General features: G+C 47.1%; 1 protein-coding gene across 1 annotated transcript in view; it reads right to left on the minus strand.

Moving 5' to 3' along the window:
• The window catches only part of LOC146340470 (uncharacterized), a 191,822-nt gene that overhangs the window by 83,741 nt on the left and 91,630 nt on the right, over positions 1 to 16,451 (minus strand). Inside the window, 6 exon segments of the mRNA XM_084807236.1 lie at positions 1,666 to 1,899; positions 7,174 to 7,340; positions 8,735 to 8,834; positions 10,117 to 10,270; positions 10,988 to 11,094; positions 14,623 to 14,841. Of these exon segments, the coding sequence (XP_084663362.1) occupies positions 1,666 to 1,899; positions 7,174 to 7,340; positions 8,735 to 8,834; positions 10,117 to 10,270; positions 10,988 to 11,094; positions 14,623 to 14,841 (981 nt within the window).

Consider the following 16,451-nt stretch of genomic DNA (forward strand, 5'->3'; position numbering starts at 1 on the left):
CCAGTGCTGCTGTCTCCTCTGGCTAGCAGTATCTCACTCAGGTCTCAGGCAGAGAGGCCTTTTTGAAGGCTTGTTACCTGGAGTCCCTTTTTAACTGGAGATGCCAGGGATTCAACCTGGGACTAGGGATATACAAGAATTTCATATTTTCTCACAAAAAAATGCAAGTGTGCCTTGTTCGAAGCCCCAAACACAAGCATGAACACGTGTCTGCTGAAAATATTTGCAAATTGTCGAAGGTGTGCTCGTGATCATCTCTGTCAAGGGCTCCTTGGAGGCCTCTCTCAGTCTAATCCAGTAGCCAAGTCCAGACACAGACAAAGGGATTCCTTTCAAAGTTTTATTCTTCTTTTACAACATAACAACTCTACAGGTAGCAACTAGATCTGAGCAGCAGAGTACCTATGCCCTAAGTTGAAACAGTTGGTCCCCGTTTGAAAAGGAATTACTGTCAGACCCTTGAACTTAAGGACTAGGGAGAGTCCCTCCCCTTTTCCCTTGGATCCTTCGGGCGCAGCCTTTGTTTGCGCACCAACCGGGCACTACGCCTCCTTTCCACGCCCTCCATCTGGCGCCGCTCTCTGCGTCTGCGTCGCGCATCCACCAAGTCTGCTATCTGTGCTCGGTCACTCCCTGGACTGCTTTCTAATTTAGAAATGCTGGTGGGAGGAATCTCCGTCAGCTGTGGGCCCTGGGAAAGAGGAGCGCGCTCCTGTCCCAGGAGCGACTGCTCTTCCTCAGAATCAGAACTACTCTGGGATTCTATGGGCTCAGTGTCCACCCTGACAGTCTCATTTCTGATTCCTAGTTTCATTTGTGCAAATTTCCTAATTTGCACAAATTTACTGAGTAGATTGAATCAGCCCCCCTTTAGTTTATGGAGGAAATTGGCACAAATTAGGAAATTGGAGCAAATTTGGGGAGATTTGCACATATCTCCCATTCGATTGCTACTCGATTTGTGCAAGTTTCCCATTTGCGCAGAGTGAGCAGCAATCACGAATGGGAATCAGGAACAAGACAAGTGGCAAGTGGATGTTCGGAGAATCCCGGCAATCTCAAATATCACTTGTTTGCCCATCCCTACCTGTGACCTTCTGCGTGTGAAGCAAGTGCTCTGCCAAGGAGCTACAGCCCCTTCCCCTGTGAATAAAGTTATAGGCTCCTGCTGGCCCCTTTCCTAGAGCATATGCATGCTAAACAAGAGGAATCTTATCACCAAAAAACAGGCCAAATGAGCACTCCAATTGGCCTACATCTACATATGCAAATGGTATAAATTTAGAAATAATAACTATAATTTCAATAGAAACACAATACACCTCACCAGATGTACACAAGGCGACCTGTGTGCCTGCTCCATCTGCTGTCCAGGTGCTAAGGATGGATGGTCAACTTCAAGGCCTTTGCTGCTGTCCCTCCTTATGGTTCTTTGACTTTAAACCTGACTTGGATTTGACAGCCCATTAAATAGAGCACATCTTCAAATAGAGGACTGTCCTCTGCCAGCTCTCCAAAATAGAGGACCATCCTCTGTAAAATAGGACACCTGGCCACCCTTCTCCCCCAAGTTTGTGCTTTTCCCTTTCCCCATATCCAACTCTGAAAACCAACCAGATTTCAAAAATCCATTAGTATTCTGATTCTCCACCCTCCTCCCCATACCTGCATGACACAGGAGACAGTCTTCAATCTTGGTGTTTCCTGAAGAGTTGCTGTAGAGACCACGAGGGCAGGGCTGGGGCAAGGCAGAGCCTTTGGGACAGTAATGCCCCTTTGGGCAAACACTTCCAGCCAGATGGTTCGTAGGTGTCGGGGTGGAAGCCCCTGTGGTGCAGTAATATCCTGCTGAACAAGGGCCTGTGACATGAGACTGACCTGGCAGGGCACAGTAATGGCCTGGAAGATGCATTGGAACCCATTGTTGTTGATGTTGTAGTTGTTGTTATTGATTTAATAAAGTGATATTAAAAAGGAAAAAACATACAAAACAGAAAATAGTAATAGCATCACAAGTTCAGCAGATGAACATAAGAACATAAGAAGAGACCTGCTGGATCAGACCAAGGGTTCATCTATTCCAGCATTCTGTGAAATCCACAAGCAGGACACAAGTGCAACAGCACCCTCCCACCCATGTTCCCCAGCAACTGGTGTACATAGACTCACTGCCTCTGTTACTGGAGGTAGCATATAGCTATCAGGACTAGTAGGCACTGATAGCCTTTTCCTCCAGGAATTTGTCCAACCCCCTTTTAAAGCCATCCAAATTGGTGGCCATCACTACATCCTGTGGTAGCGAATTCCATAGTTTATCTATGCGCTGTGTGAAGAAGTCCTTTCTTTTATCTGGCCTGAATCTCACACCAATGAGCTTCCTGGGATGACCCCACTGGGTTCTAGTATTTTGAGAGAGGAAGAAAAATATCTCCCTACCCACATTCTCCACCCCATGCATAATTTTGTAGACCTCTATCATGTCTCCCCCCCTTCATGGTTCACTGCCTTGTTGTGGCGAAGGGGCTTGCGTAACTCAGTGAAGCCATAAGCTATGCCGTGCAGGGCCACCCAAGACGGACAGGTCATGGCAGAGAGTTCTGACAAAATGTGGTCCACTGGAGAAGGAAATGGCAACTCACTCCAGTATTTTTGCCAAGAAAACCCCATGGAACGTATCACAAGGCTAAAAGATATGACGCTCGAAGATGAGCCCCTCAGGTCGGAAGGTGTCCGATATACTACTGGGGAAGAACAGAGGGTATTTCCAAGTAGCACCAGAAAGAGTGAAGCGGCTGGGCCAAAGCCAAAAGGACATTCAGCTGTGGATGTGTCTGGTGGTGAAAAGAAAATCCGATGCTGTAAAGAACAATATTGTTTAGGAACCTGGAATGTAAGATCAATGAATCAAGGCAAGCTGGAGGTGGTCAAACATGAGATGGCAAGATTGAACATTGATGTCTTGGGAATCAGCGAATTAAAATGGACAAGCATGGGCAAATTTAATTCAGGTGACCATCATATCTACTACTGTGGGCAAGAATCCCTTAGAAGAAATGGAGTAGCACTCATAGTCACCAAAAGGGTGGGAAAAGCAGTACTGGGGTACAATCTTAAAAATGATAGAATGATCTCAGTACGAATCCAAGGCAAACCATTCAACATCACAGTAATTCAAGTCTATGCCCCAACCACTGATGCCAAAGAAGCTGAGGTTGATCGGTTCTATGAAGACCTACAACACCTTCTAGAACTAACACCCAAAAAAGATGTCCTCTTCATCATAGGGACTGGAATGCTACAGTAGGAAGTCAAGAAATCAGCAGAATAACAGGCAAGCATGGCCTTGGTGTACAAAATGAAGCAGGACAAAGGCTAATAGAGTTTTGCCAAGAGAACACGCTGATCATAGCAAACACTCTTTTCCAACAGCACAAGAGGCGACTCTACACATGGACATCACCAGATGGTCAATATCGAAATCAGATTGATTATGTCCTTTGCAGCCAAAGATGGAGAAGCTCTATACAGTCAGTAAAAACAAGACCTGGAGCTGACTGTGGCTCAGATCATGAGCTGCTTCTTGCAAAATTTCAGCTTAAATTGAAGAACGTCGGGAAAACCACTAAACCGTTCAGGTATGACCTAAATCATATCCCTGATGAATATACAGTGGAGGTGAGGAATAGATTTCAGGGATTAGACCTGATAGACAGAGTGCCTGAGGAACTATGGACAGAGGTCCATAACATTGTTCAGGAGGCAGCAACTAAATCCATCCCAAAGAAAAAGAAAGGCAAGAAAGCAAAGTGGCTGTCTGATGAGGCTTTACTAGTAGCGGAGGAAAGAAGGGAAGCGAAAAGCAAGGGAGAAAGGGGAAGATATATCCAACTGAATGCAGAGTTCCAGAGAATAGCAAGGAGAGAAAAGAAGGCCTTTTTAAATGAACAATGCAAAGAAATAGAAGAAAACAACAGAATGGGAAAGACTAGAGATCTCTTCAAGAAAATCGGAGATCTCAAGGGAACATTTTGTGCAAAGACGAGCATGATAAAGGACAAAGAAGGCAGGGACCTAACAGAAGCAGATGAGATTAAGAAGAGGTGGCAAGAATACACAGAAGAACTATACAGGAAAGATCTTAATGTCCCTGATAGCCACAGTGTGGTCACTGATAGTGTGGTCACTGAATTTGAGCCAGACATCCTAGAGAGTGAAGTCAAGTGGGCCTTAGGAAGCATTAGTAACAACAAAGCTAGCGGAGATGACAGTATTCCAGCTGAGCTATTTAAAATCCTCAAAGATGATGCTGTTAAAGTGCTGCACTCAATATGCCAACAAATTTGGAACACTCAGCAGTGGCCACAAGACTGGAAAAGGTCAGTTTACATTCCAATTCCAAAAAAGGGCAACGCCAAAGAGTGTTCAAACTACCGTACAATTGTGCTCATTTCACATGCCAGCAAGGTGATGCTCAAAATCCTACAAGCTAGGCTTCAGCAGTATGCGAACCGAGAGCTACCAGAAGTACAGACTGGGTTCCGAAGAGGCAGAGGAACTAGAGATCAAATCGCCTACATTCGCTGGATCATGGAGAAAGCACGAGAATTCCAGAAAAACGTCTATTTCTGCTTCACTGACTACGCTAAAGCCTTTGATTGTGTGGATCACAACAAACTATGGCAAATTCTTAAAGAGATGGGGGTACCAGACCACCTTACCTGTCTCCTGAGAAACCTGTACAAGGGTCAAGAAGCAACAGTAAGAACCAGACATGGAACAACCGATTGGTTCAAAATTGGGAAAGGAGTACGACAAGGCTGCATATTGTCGCCCTCCTTATTTAACTTATATGCAGAGTACATCATGAGAAACGCTGGGTTGGATGAATCACAGGTCGGAATTAAGATTGCTGGGAGAATTATCAACAACCTCAGATACGCAGATGATACCACCCTAATGGCAGAAAGCGAAGAGGATCTAAAGAGCCTCTTGTTGAAGGTGAAAGAGGAGAGTGCAAAAGCTGGTTTGAAACTCAACATTAAAAAAACTAAGATCATGGCATCTGGCCCCATCACTTCCTGGCATATGGAAGGGGAAGAAATGGAAGCAGTGACAGATTTTACTTTCTTGGGCTCCAAGATCACCGCAGACGGTGACTGTAGCCATGAAATTAAAAGACGCTTGCTCCTTGGGAGGAAAGCTATGGCAAACCTAGACAGCATAGTAAGAAGCAGAGATATCACCTTGCCGACAAAAGTCCGTCTAATTAAAGCTATGGTTTTCCCAGTAATAATGTATGGCTGTGAGAGCTGGATTATAAGGAAGGCTGAGCACCGAAGAATTGATGCTTTTGAACTGTGGTGCTGGAGAAGACTCTTACGAGTGCCCTGGACTGCAAGGAGGTCAAATCAGTCCATCCTAAAGGAAATCAACCCTGAGTGCTCATTGGAAGGACAGATACTGAAGCTGAAGCTCAAATATTTTGGCCACCTAATGCGAAGAGAAAACTCTCTGGAAAAGACCCTGATGCTGGGAAAGACTGAAGGCAAAAGGAGAAGGGGATGGCAGAGGATGAGATGGCTAGATAGCATCACTGATGCAATGAATATGAGCTTGAGCACGCTCCGGGAGAGAGCGCAGGACAGGAAGGCCTGGCGTGCTATGGTCCATGGGGTCACAAAGAGTCGGACACGACTGAACGACTGAAGAACAACAACATCATGTCTCCCTTTCCTCCTTTTTTCCATGCTAAACAATCCCAGCTGTTGTAACCTTCTCTCATAGGGGAGATGCTCCAGCCCCTTGATCATTTTAGTTGCCTTTTCTGCATTAAACATTAAAGAAAGAGTAGTCTAAGTACTTGTTAACAATACCCAAATTTGCTTTGTTGCATGAAGTGTGGCCATCCCATCAAAATTAAATATACGATCATAGCTTAGATTCAAAACATTATAGAGTCATGAATCTGACACTAAAAATTATCTTAACAATCCCAGATCATAGACCAGGTTGGGGAAACTTTTTTGGCCCAAGGGCTGGATAGCTACCTGGGGAAACCTCCCAGGGCCATGTGGCGGCAGCAGGCATGACTGGAGCCCAAAGTGGTTGTGCTCATCCCACTCTCTCACACGTACCATTTATACATGCACACCCCATCATACACCCCCCCCCCATTCACACACATATACACATGCAATGCACACACGGGCAGAGTAGCTTCCTCTGTGCTGCTGCCGTCTTAGTTTTCTTTAATAATAGCACCAGTTCAGAGTATTTTCTGGTTCAATATGTTGATCAGTGGCCATTTTCTCTGGGGGTCTTTCCAGCAGATTTGAAAAACAACCCCCCGCCCCGATTTCCTCTTTACAATGACATACGCACTAGCTCTGGTCTAGTGTCAGTAATATAAGGACTACGTTAACCTTGAATCCAATTAATTGCATCCCACGTTAGTCTAACTTAAGCCCCATTCATTTCAATGAATCTACTCCAAGTAAGACTAACGGTTGATGCAACCCAGAGGAAACAATCCTATGGCCACTAGTGAGTGGCTAGATGGCCATAGGATACGTGGTTTTCTGGGAACCAACCTCAGAGTTCCCAGAGAACCGACCTCCCCCCCTTCCGCACTGCCTCGCAGGCAGCGTGGAAAAGCCCCATGATCCGCATTCTGAAGAGGAGGGTGGAGCGGCCAAAACGGGGCATACCAGGGGGTGTTCCGGGGCGAGGAAGGCGGAAATGATGGTACGACACATCCTATGTGTCATCCAGCAGCCTCCCCCCCCCCCGCTCCGCTTTCCCGCGGCTAGATAGCCGAAATCGGCTGTCTAGCTGCAAATGCAAATGCAGGATCCCCTCCGTGCTTCTCTTGCCCTGCATTGGATAGGCATTTGCCTCTGAGTTCGGAGGCAGCCAGCCACCTATCCCCGAAGGATTGTGCCCTAACACTGCAATCCTAAGTATGCTTACTTAGAAGCAAGTCTGAGTTAAACAAGTCTTTTCCCTGTGGTAAGTGTTTTTAGGATTGCAGCCTAAATGTTGCAAAGAAAAAGCAACCAGTTTACAAAATGGGGGTCAGCAGCTGCAAGTGCAGAGGGAAGTCTTCTCAACGGTGCTGACTGACACGTGCTTCTCCGCTCCCCCAGACAGGGTCTCCTTCGCTCTGATACTCACCTGGTTCACATGGCATGCAGAGCGACACATTGCCTCTCCCTGTGTTTGTGTTGTAAGTCCCTTGGGGGCACGGAAACTGAGTTTCGGACACAGTGCCAGGAGGGCAGTAGTGGCCAACTGGGCATTTGCTCCCAACCAAGGAGGAGGAATTCTTAGGGCAAAAGTACCTGCATCCAGAAAAGGAAATGGCAAGAAGATGGTCCTGTGTTAGCGCACTGAGATTTCAGTGTTTAGCATGCCAAGGCATCATATAGATGAGAGGGTGGGAGATTTATTTATTCATTAACCATATTTGTATATGTCCTCCCTCTCCAAATAACTGACATTCTAAAGAAGGTTCTCAAAATTACCCCGAATTCTGCTGCAGGCAATTTGAAAGGCCATCTCACACAGTGAATACCCTCCACCAAACTTACAGAACTAAACAAGACAATACAACACTCTGGGCAGCTCACAATAAAATAGAAAACTGTAAAGTTTAAAACAAGAAAAAAAATCAAAATAGAATAAAACAACTGCAGTGTAAATTAAATAAATAAAGCCACCACCAGCAAAACATTAATACAGCAAAACTAAAGGCATTAAACAGCCTCAGCATTAAAATACCGGGGGTGGGGAGGGTCTTCACCTGGCACTAAAAAGAATGTAACATGGGTGCCTAGTGAGCCTCTTTGGACAGGGGCATTCTATAACTGGTATGCCACCACTGAAGAGGCTTTCTCTCTAGTATTATTTATTATTTATCTATTGCATTTATATCCCGCCTTTTTTCCTCTTGCAAGGAACCCAAGGTGGCTTACATTATCCTCCTCCTCCTCTCCATTTTATCCTCACAACAACAGCCCTGTAAGGTAGGCTGGGCTGAGAGTCTGTGACTGGCCCAGAGTCACCCAGTGAGCTTCCATGGCCGAGTGGGGACTAGAACCCGGATCTCCCGGCTCCCAGTCCAAGACTCTCACCACTACACCAAACTGGCTGGTGTAGCCATGCAGTGCATCTCATTTGGTGGGAGAACCCAAAGAAAGCCCCTGAAGATGACCTTAAGGTCTGGCTAAGTATATGTGGCAGGAAGCGACTGCCCTCATTTAAAAAAAGAAGTGTAAAAGCTTTTAATGGGGGTGGGGGAGATCAGGGTGGCAATGCTGGGAGAGGAAGATTTCAACCCTCCTTCCCCCACTGTCTTCCCGATCTAAATTGACCCCTCAAATGGCAGTTCTTGCCCCACAGGTACCTATGTGGTGTTTACACCTCAAAGAGTCATACAGGAAAGCACACGGTGAGAGCAGCAGTGGAATTGTAAACACGTCACTAGTGTTCAAGACAAAATCAGCAGCCACAGGCTCGAGTCAAGAGGTTAGGTTTTGCATGTCTATAAAAAGTCAGCAAAAAGAGTGCCAGGCAAACATCTCTTGGAAAGATCCCACCTCTGTCCTCGTTGCCATTTCGTAGATGCAGCCATTTATTGTCCCCCTGTCCCACCCCACTGGCTGCTATTGTTAACATAATTCCCCCCTCCCCTTTGCACCACAATTACGAAAGATAAATTAATTCATTTTCTTACCCTCCAGGGCAAGGGAGGCAGCTGGCTTGGCCCTGTAAAGGATTATATGATCCTGCTGGGCAAGCCAGTGGAGCAGCTGTACCTCGAGGGCAAAAATAACCTGAAGGAGAAGAGAAGCCAAAGATTAAAACCAGCGGGGCCTTCTCGACATCCAGAAAAGAAAGCACACTAGCAAAGCATAAGCCCCCTCTCTAGCTCTAGCTCTAGCTGGGCTGCTTCCAGAAAGACAGCTCTTAACACTACCAATCTGCTGAAAATATTTGCAAATTCTTGAAACATGCTTGATTCCCAGTTTGATTTGTGCAAATTGCCTAATTTGCACAAATTTTCTCAGTTGACTGAATCAGCTCCACTTCAGTCTCTGGAGGAAATTTGCGTGAATTTGGGGAGATTTGCGCAAATCCCCCATTTGATCACTGCTCGATTTACACAAGTTTCCCATTCATACAGAGCAAACAATTATCTTAAATGGGAATCAGGCACAAGACCAACGATGAGATGCTGTTTGAAGAACCTAGCGAACTCTAATATCTATCGTTCATCCATCCCTAGTCTCCACACACTGCCACAAATCTTGAGAGAAATCTGGCCAGGCTGAATCAATATGCCAGTGGGGAGGAGTTGGAGCAAGGCTGGAGGCTGAGAGGACAGCACTGTTCTCTGAAAAGTGAGGGCATTCACCACAGGGCAACCAGTGCACTGCTAAGCTTCACCCCCCTCCCCGCCGCCCTTCTCCAAGTGGTGTCATGTTCCAGGGTTCAGTTTCCTTTGGCAGGAGGTCACTGGAGGCTTACAGCATGTTGTAATATTTGAGTTTATTTAGAACAGGGGTAGGCAACATGTCCCCCCCTCCCCGGCCTTGAATGCAGCACCCACCACCCCTGCTTCTGCCCACGCACTGCTGTGGCAGCAGGAAAAAGAGTGTTGGTTTGCGGCCAATGTTCAATGGCAAACTGCTAGGGAGACTCAAAAGTGCCAAATTTACCTTGTTTTCAAACTAAATGTGCCCCTTTGGAGTCTACCGTGGTTTGCCACCAATGTTTCTGCTATTGCAGGCAGTGGGGTGACAGGAGTGCAGCCCCTAGGAGAGTCTGGGGCTGGAAATTGCCCTCCAGACCACCCAAAGTTGCCCACCCCCAATTTAGAAATATATAGGTTGAGCTAGGGGTGGGGGCAGAGGACAGGGTTCATTGCACCTTTGACAGTTGTGTAGAAGAGGGGATTTCGGCAGGTAGAGCCAGCTGTCACATGGAATAGAGGAGAGGTGTTTGTTGCTGGATTGTATCCAGCAGCATCTTCAGGAAGTAAAGCGTCCCCAAACAGAAAGAAGCTGCGCTTTCTGGAACCCCTGTAATTCCAACTTGGGGAAAGATGAAAGCTACCTTTGGGGCAGGGGCCTCCACTCTGGCCCACCAGTGGTATGTTGGGAACTGCAGAGCCCAAGATGCAGTAGAACCCTTCTTCACACATTCCTGTTGGGGCCGCCAGACCAGGAGTATTGCAGTAGTGACCTGGCACACAGGGGGAACACTCAGCCTGCAAGAGATTAATTAGGTCAGTGATCCCTCTCTGAAACAAGAACTGTAGGGCAGTGTGTGTGTGTTTGAGTGTATTGGAGCCCATATCCTCTTACCTGGAATCTCAGGTGGTTGGGAGCAGGCTATGGTTAGAGCAGTGAAGGAAATATCTTCTGAGAATTCTCTTCATCATAGATCTTGGTTAAAATCTGGTTGATAACTACTTGCTAGAGAGGATATGTGCATTTATGTGCATGTGTTTGTGTGTGCAAAGCCAGCGTCAATGGTATGCATGGTCAGGCACCAGCCAAGGGGCCTCTGCCAAGAGTCCCTTGGACTTGTTCGTCCTCTTCACCATTGCTTGTTCACTTGCTTCGTGCTCTGGCCCAGACAATGGTGGTGCTGGTGAGGATAAGGAGGAGCAGTAGATGCCACAGCCTACATGCTCCCTGGCTCTCCAGTAGCACTGAGGGCAAAGACAATGTGGATCAAGAGCAACTGGTGACAATGGTGGTGCAAAGGTACTCATTGAGGAAGAGGGCTCATTGAGGGTCTCGTGCCCAACGGCCCTCAAAAGCCAGGAGCCAGCACTGTGTGTGCATGCATGTGTGTGGGTGCGTGCATGTGCCCTTAGAATCATAGATCATAGAATCATAGAATAGTAGGGTTGGAAGGGGCCTACAAGGTCATTGAGTCCAACCCCCTGCTCAGTGCAGGAATCCAAGTCAGCTCTTACCTCCGAGCTTAGCTTGGTCCTAGCAGCAAAGGTCCCTGCAGGGCACTGCTTGGGAGTGGCTGTGCCCCTTGGGCAGTAGTGGCCAGAAGGGCATGGGCCACCATGACCTGTGATCAAAAGGAGGAGAATGTTTAGGTCACAAAAAGGACAGAGAATAATGCTACTAATAAAACAATAGCAACAAAAAGAAGGGAGTAATAAAAGTGAGGTCCTGGTTATTTATTTAGTATTTTTTCCTCCCTGAGGACCCCAAGGTGGCATACATAATCCTCCTCCTCCTCCTCCTCCTCCTCCCCCCCTCCCCCTCTCCATTTTATCCTCACAACAACAACCCTGTGAGGTGGGTTGGGCTGAGAGTGTGTGACTGGCCCAAAGTCACCCAGTGAGCTTCCATGGCCGAGTGGGGACTAGAACCTGAATCTCCCAGCTCCTAGTCCAACACTCTCGCCACTACACAGTAACCAAGTATATTGTTGTTGTTCAGTCATTCAGTCGTGTCCGACTCTCCGTGACCCCAAACCAAGTATATAGGGCAGTGATTTTATTAGGAAAGGGGTAGGGAACCTTCTTGGTTCTGGGAGGCAGATTTCACCCCAGCTCCTCACAGCCCAGTTGACATTGGGGCACAGAGCCCCATCAGTGGTGTCAGGGACATTGCCCTGCCCCTGATGTCACTGTGTCCCTGGCCAAAGTGCTGGCTGGATGGAGCACCCCCAGCCAGCACCTCAGTCAGGAGGCCTCCTTCACTCCATACAAGCTTTACCTGGCTGGGGAAGGCCCAGATGGAGTGAAGCCAGCAGCCAGAGCAAGGCACCAGCTTGGGGACTGCTCCTCCAGCCAGTGCCTTGGATGGGCAGCTGGCTTCACTTTGCCTGAGTTTTCCCCAGCTAGGGGAAGCCCAGGTAGAGTGAAACCCACGAAGGCACTGGCTTTGTCCCTTCATCGCCTTCCCTGCATGGAGACAGCGGGGGAGGAACGAAGCAGACTCAAGACAGCTTCATATCTATGTTGCCTTCCCTGTGCAGGGAAAGCAAGGAAGGAGGAACTGACACTCAACGTGATGTGTGGCTACTGAGCATGCGCAGTCCTCATTGGGCTCCATCCTTATTTGTCTCTTGAGGTTTTCAGGATTATGGTGTGTGTGTGTGTGTAGTGCACGTGTGCGCGCGCACACACACACTTTAGCAAACCTTGGCGTTCCACTGAGCATGCTGATACCTCTGCTCATTTCTCGGTGGCCCCACTTTGGCTCTATTTCTGTTGGCACTCACCACCTGACTTCATTATTAGAAGGACTGATTTATATGTGGGTGCAAGTATTACCCTTTTTGTTGATGGTGCAGAGTAAAGGTATTGTAGGCCATTCAAGACAAAAAGGACACTGATCTGGTTCACACAACATGACAGTCCATCATGGCTTAATTTCCCTGTGGGGGCTGTCATGTTGTGCCAGGTGCCCATGTGGGCACCCAGCTTGCTGTGGCTTGTCATGTCATGCGGACCCAGGTGGCAGGGATTGTTTGAAGGCTGGACAGCCCTCAAAAAACCCATGGCTTGTTTTAGGGTTATTTAAGGGATGTCTAACCCTCAAACAACCCCTGCCTCCTGGGTTCAGATGACATGACAAGCCACAGCAAGCTGGGTAACTTTGGGCACTATGCAAAAATGGTGCCCATGGGAGGCTGGCGCAACACAACAGCCCCCACGAGTAAATGAAGTCAAGGTGGGCTGTCATGATGTGCGAACAGGTCCAGTGAGTTGTTGTGACTCAGTGAGTCTAATGTATTGTCAGAAGAATTCACTTCTAACTTTGAAAGAGTCAAGACAGGGAAAGGAAAACCAGAGTTTGTTTTAAAATGTCAACGGAGAACTTAACTGTGGGGATGTTGCGAGAGTCTGAGATGGGGGTGGAGTCCAGTGGACTCTCCCCCATTCAGCTTCCCAGACCCTGCTCACTGAGCTGCTGTGCTTATGGGACTCACTGGCCAAGCCACCATGCGGTCTGCGAGAGCCCGGCAGCTGCCTGTTCCCTCAGCAAGTCGCCATTTTGCAAAAAATAAAAATAAAAATGACAGCACATTTTTTTCCGTAAATGTAATGTTATGTAATAGTAATGTATGGCTGTGAGAGCTGGACTATAAGGAAGGCTGAGCGCCGAAGAATTGATGCTTTCCAACTGTGGTGCTGGAGAAGACTCTTACGAGTCCCCTGGACTGCAAGGAGGTCAAATCAGTCCATCCTAAAGGAAATCAACCCTGACTGCTCATTGGAAGGACAGATACTGAAGCTGAAGCTCAAATATTTTGGCCACCTAATGCAAAGAGAAAACTCTCTGGAAAAGACCCTGATGCTGGTAAAGACTGAAGGCAAAAGGAGAAGGGGACGGCAGAGGATGAGATGGCTAGACAGCATCACTGATGCAATGAACATGAACCTGAGCACACTCCGGGAGAGAGCGGAGGACAGGAAGGCCTGGCGCGCTACAGTCCACGGGGTCACGAAGAGTCGGACATGACTTAATGGCTGAATTAATGGCTGAACAACAACAACAACGTTATGTAAATGGCAGCCATAAAGGGGACATTTACGCAACATTACAGGTGTAAATGGCCCCTTTATGGCTGCCACTTACCCAACATTACGTTTCCGGAAAAGCCCAAGCTGCCATTCGCAAAGAAATGGTGGCGAGCTGCAGAGACGGCCAGCTGGCAGGGGTTTGGTGGATGGGTGGTGGCGCGGATGGAGATGAGTCATCCATCCCTACTCAGCTGTGGTCATTACGGGGGCTACAGATGCATGTAGTTTTCTTCAGGCAAGGAGTTCTTCTATATGGGGAAGCAAACCCATACTGCCTGCAGTCTGAAGTGGTATAGTCCAGCATCAGTGTTACCCTGCAATTTTATTTATTTATTTATTTCTACCATTCCTTTCTATCAAAGAATGGCACTCGAGGCATGTGATCTGCTGTCTGCATTGACAACCTGACATAAATGAGAGGGTTGGAAGCAGTGGATAGCTGTGGTACAACTGGCATGCCTGAGGTGGAGGTGAGGCACAGGTGGGTGACGTGCAGCCTGCAGGTTGCATGTAGTCCCCACGACCCCACAAAATCCAGGGGATCCCCCCAAGTTTTTTTTTTAAAGAATTTCCCAAACAAAATGGTGTATGGAGCTGCTACAGAGCACTTAAAGGGTCAAAGTTGGGGGGTTTTGTGAGCTAATTTTGACCCTTTGAGGACTCTGTAGCAGCTATGTAGCAGCTAATTTTGGTCCTTCTGGTGCTCTGTAGCAGCTCCAGATACCATTTGGTTTATATTTTATTTCTTTAAAAAGTCCCCTGTTGTTGGCACCCGCAACGGGTGTGTGTGTGTACATATGCAGCCTACTGGGTGGATCAAGGGGGCAAAAATAGCTTCTGAACTTCCTGAAGTTGCCCACCTCTGCTGCAGGGAAAAGAACCTTAGGGCACAATCCTATGCATGCTCAGACAGAAAAAAGTCCTACAACTCCCAGCTGGCTGGGAGTTCCTGGGAGTTGTAGACTTTCTTCTGTCTAAACATGAATGAATTTGCACACCATTAGGAACACCAGAAAGGATAAGTAGAAGAAAAATCAACCGATTGAAAGAGCCATTACCACTGAGCTGGGTCTCAGGATTGGGCCGATCTGATCCTTGGTTGCAGTAATACCCTTCCCAACAGTGTCCCGTGACATCAGTTGCATTGCGGTGCAGACAGAATTTCCCTCCATCACACACTCTGCAGTCAGCATGACTCCCTATTCCTTGGTTAGGATTGTAAGTTCCCGGGGGACACGGCTGCCAGTTGAAGCCTGTTCCTTCAGGGCAGTAAAAGCCTGGGAGAGAGAGAAAGTCACATCAGTTGTAAATGGGAAGCTATATAAAGACAAAGAAAGACATGAAGTGATCGATCGACGTCTCCCATGTATTCAGATGCTGGACAGATAGATAACGGAGAGACAAAAGTGATGCCAGGACATGGCCTGAAGGCACATGATACACAGCAATTATGCTGAAGCTAAGCAGGTCTGGATCTGTTGGGAGCTAAGCAGGTCTGGATGGGAGGCTACTTGGACGCTCTATGTGTTACATATGAACCACGGCTCTTTTCTGGGTGCCACAATGGTGTGACGGGTGGCTACCATGGTGAGCCTTCTCTGTAATGGCCCCTCGTCTGTGGAATATCCTTCCCGGGGAGGTACATCTGATGTCTTCACTATATATATTTAGATGCCAGCTCAAGAACTTCCTGTCCTAGCAGGAATTTAAGCTTTTGCTCTGATTGTTATCTTTACTGCTGGCTCTTTAATATTTTAATACTTTAATATTTTGATATTGTCATTGCTGCATTTATGATTTCGGTTGCAATTTTATTGTTGTTTTTTGGGGGGGTTTCAATGCTTGTAACTGCCCGGAGGTCATCTGCAAGTTGGGTGGTATATAAATAAAATAAATAAAATAACTGTAAGCCTCTTTGGGCAAACACAACAGGGTGCTTATGGCATGTGGACTGAAAGAACTGGGCATTTTTAGCCTTGAGAAGACTGAGGGGAGATATGATAGCGCTCTTCAAGTACTTGAAAGGTTGTCACAGAGAAGAAGGCCAGGATCTCTTCTTGGTCATCCCAGAGTGCAGGTCACGGAAGAATGGGCTCAAGTTGCAGGAAGCCAGATTCTGGCTAAACATCAGGAAAAACTTCCTGACTGTTAGAGCAATAGGACAACAGAACCTAGGGAGGTGGTGGGCTCTCCCACACTGGAGGCCTTCAAGACGAGGCTGGACAGCCATCTGTCAGGGATGCTTTGACTTGTATTCCTGCACTGAGCAGGGGGTTGGACTCAATGGTCTTATAGGCTCCTTCCAACCCTACTATTCTATGATTCTATGTTTATTAGTGGTATCACCTTTGCAAGCAGGAGCCTGTCTCATCAGATCTGAAAGACCTGATTTTGTCCAGCATTCCAAGGTTTTTGAGAATGTTGCATAACTTAGAAGATACAATACTTTAGGATTTTGTTTCCACTTATTTGTTAAGTAAGGTTCTGCACAAGAATATTTCAGGTGCCCATCTCATTTCATACCACTCCTAAAGAATCTTGATTTTATTTATGTTGCTTTCTTTGCAGTGTTGTATCATCATGTACATGCGCCTCAGTATTATAGTGAGGAAAGGAGATGTAGATGAACTGAAAGCTGCAGCAAACTGGACAAGCACCTGTTCCACATTTAATTTTTGGCGTGCCGTTCTCCCAGTAAACCCAGAATTCAGGCCAAGTGGAACACAGGACAGCATAAACCCATGGAACAATAAAGGTGTGGAACATGGGAAAGCTACTCATCCCTATATCATAATCATGAGGACTAGAAACTTGCACTTTTATTTATTATTGATTGTATTTATATCCCATTTTTTCCCTCTTGCAAGGAACCCAAAGTGGCTTACAT

The sequence above is a fragment of the Heloderma suspectum genome, chromosome 6 (assembly GCF_057233095.1).
Source record: "Heloderma suspectum isolate Gila_16-S chromosome 6, 16-S_ref, whole genome shotgun sequence".
Lineage (NCBI taxonomy): Eukaryota > Metazoa > Chordata > Lepidosauria > Squamata > Helodermatidae > Heloderma > Heloderma suspectum.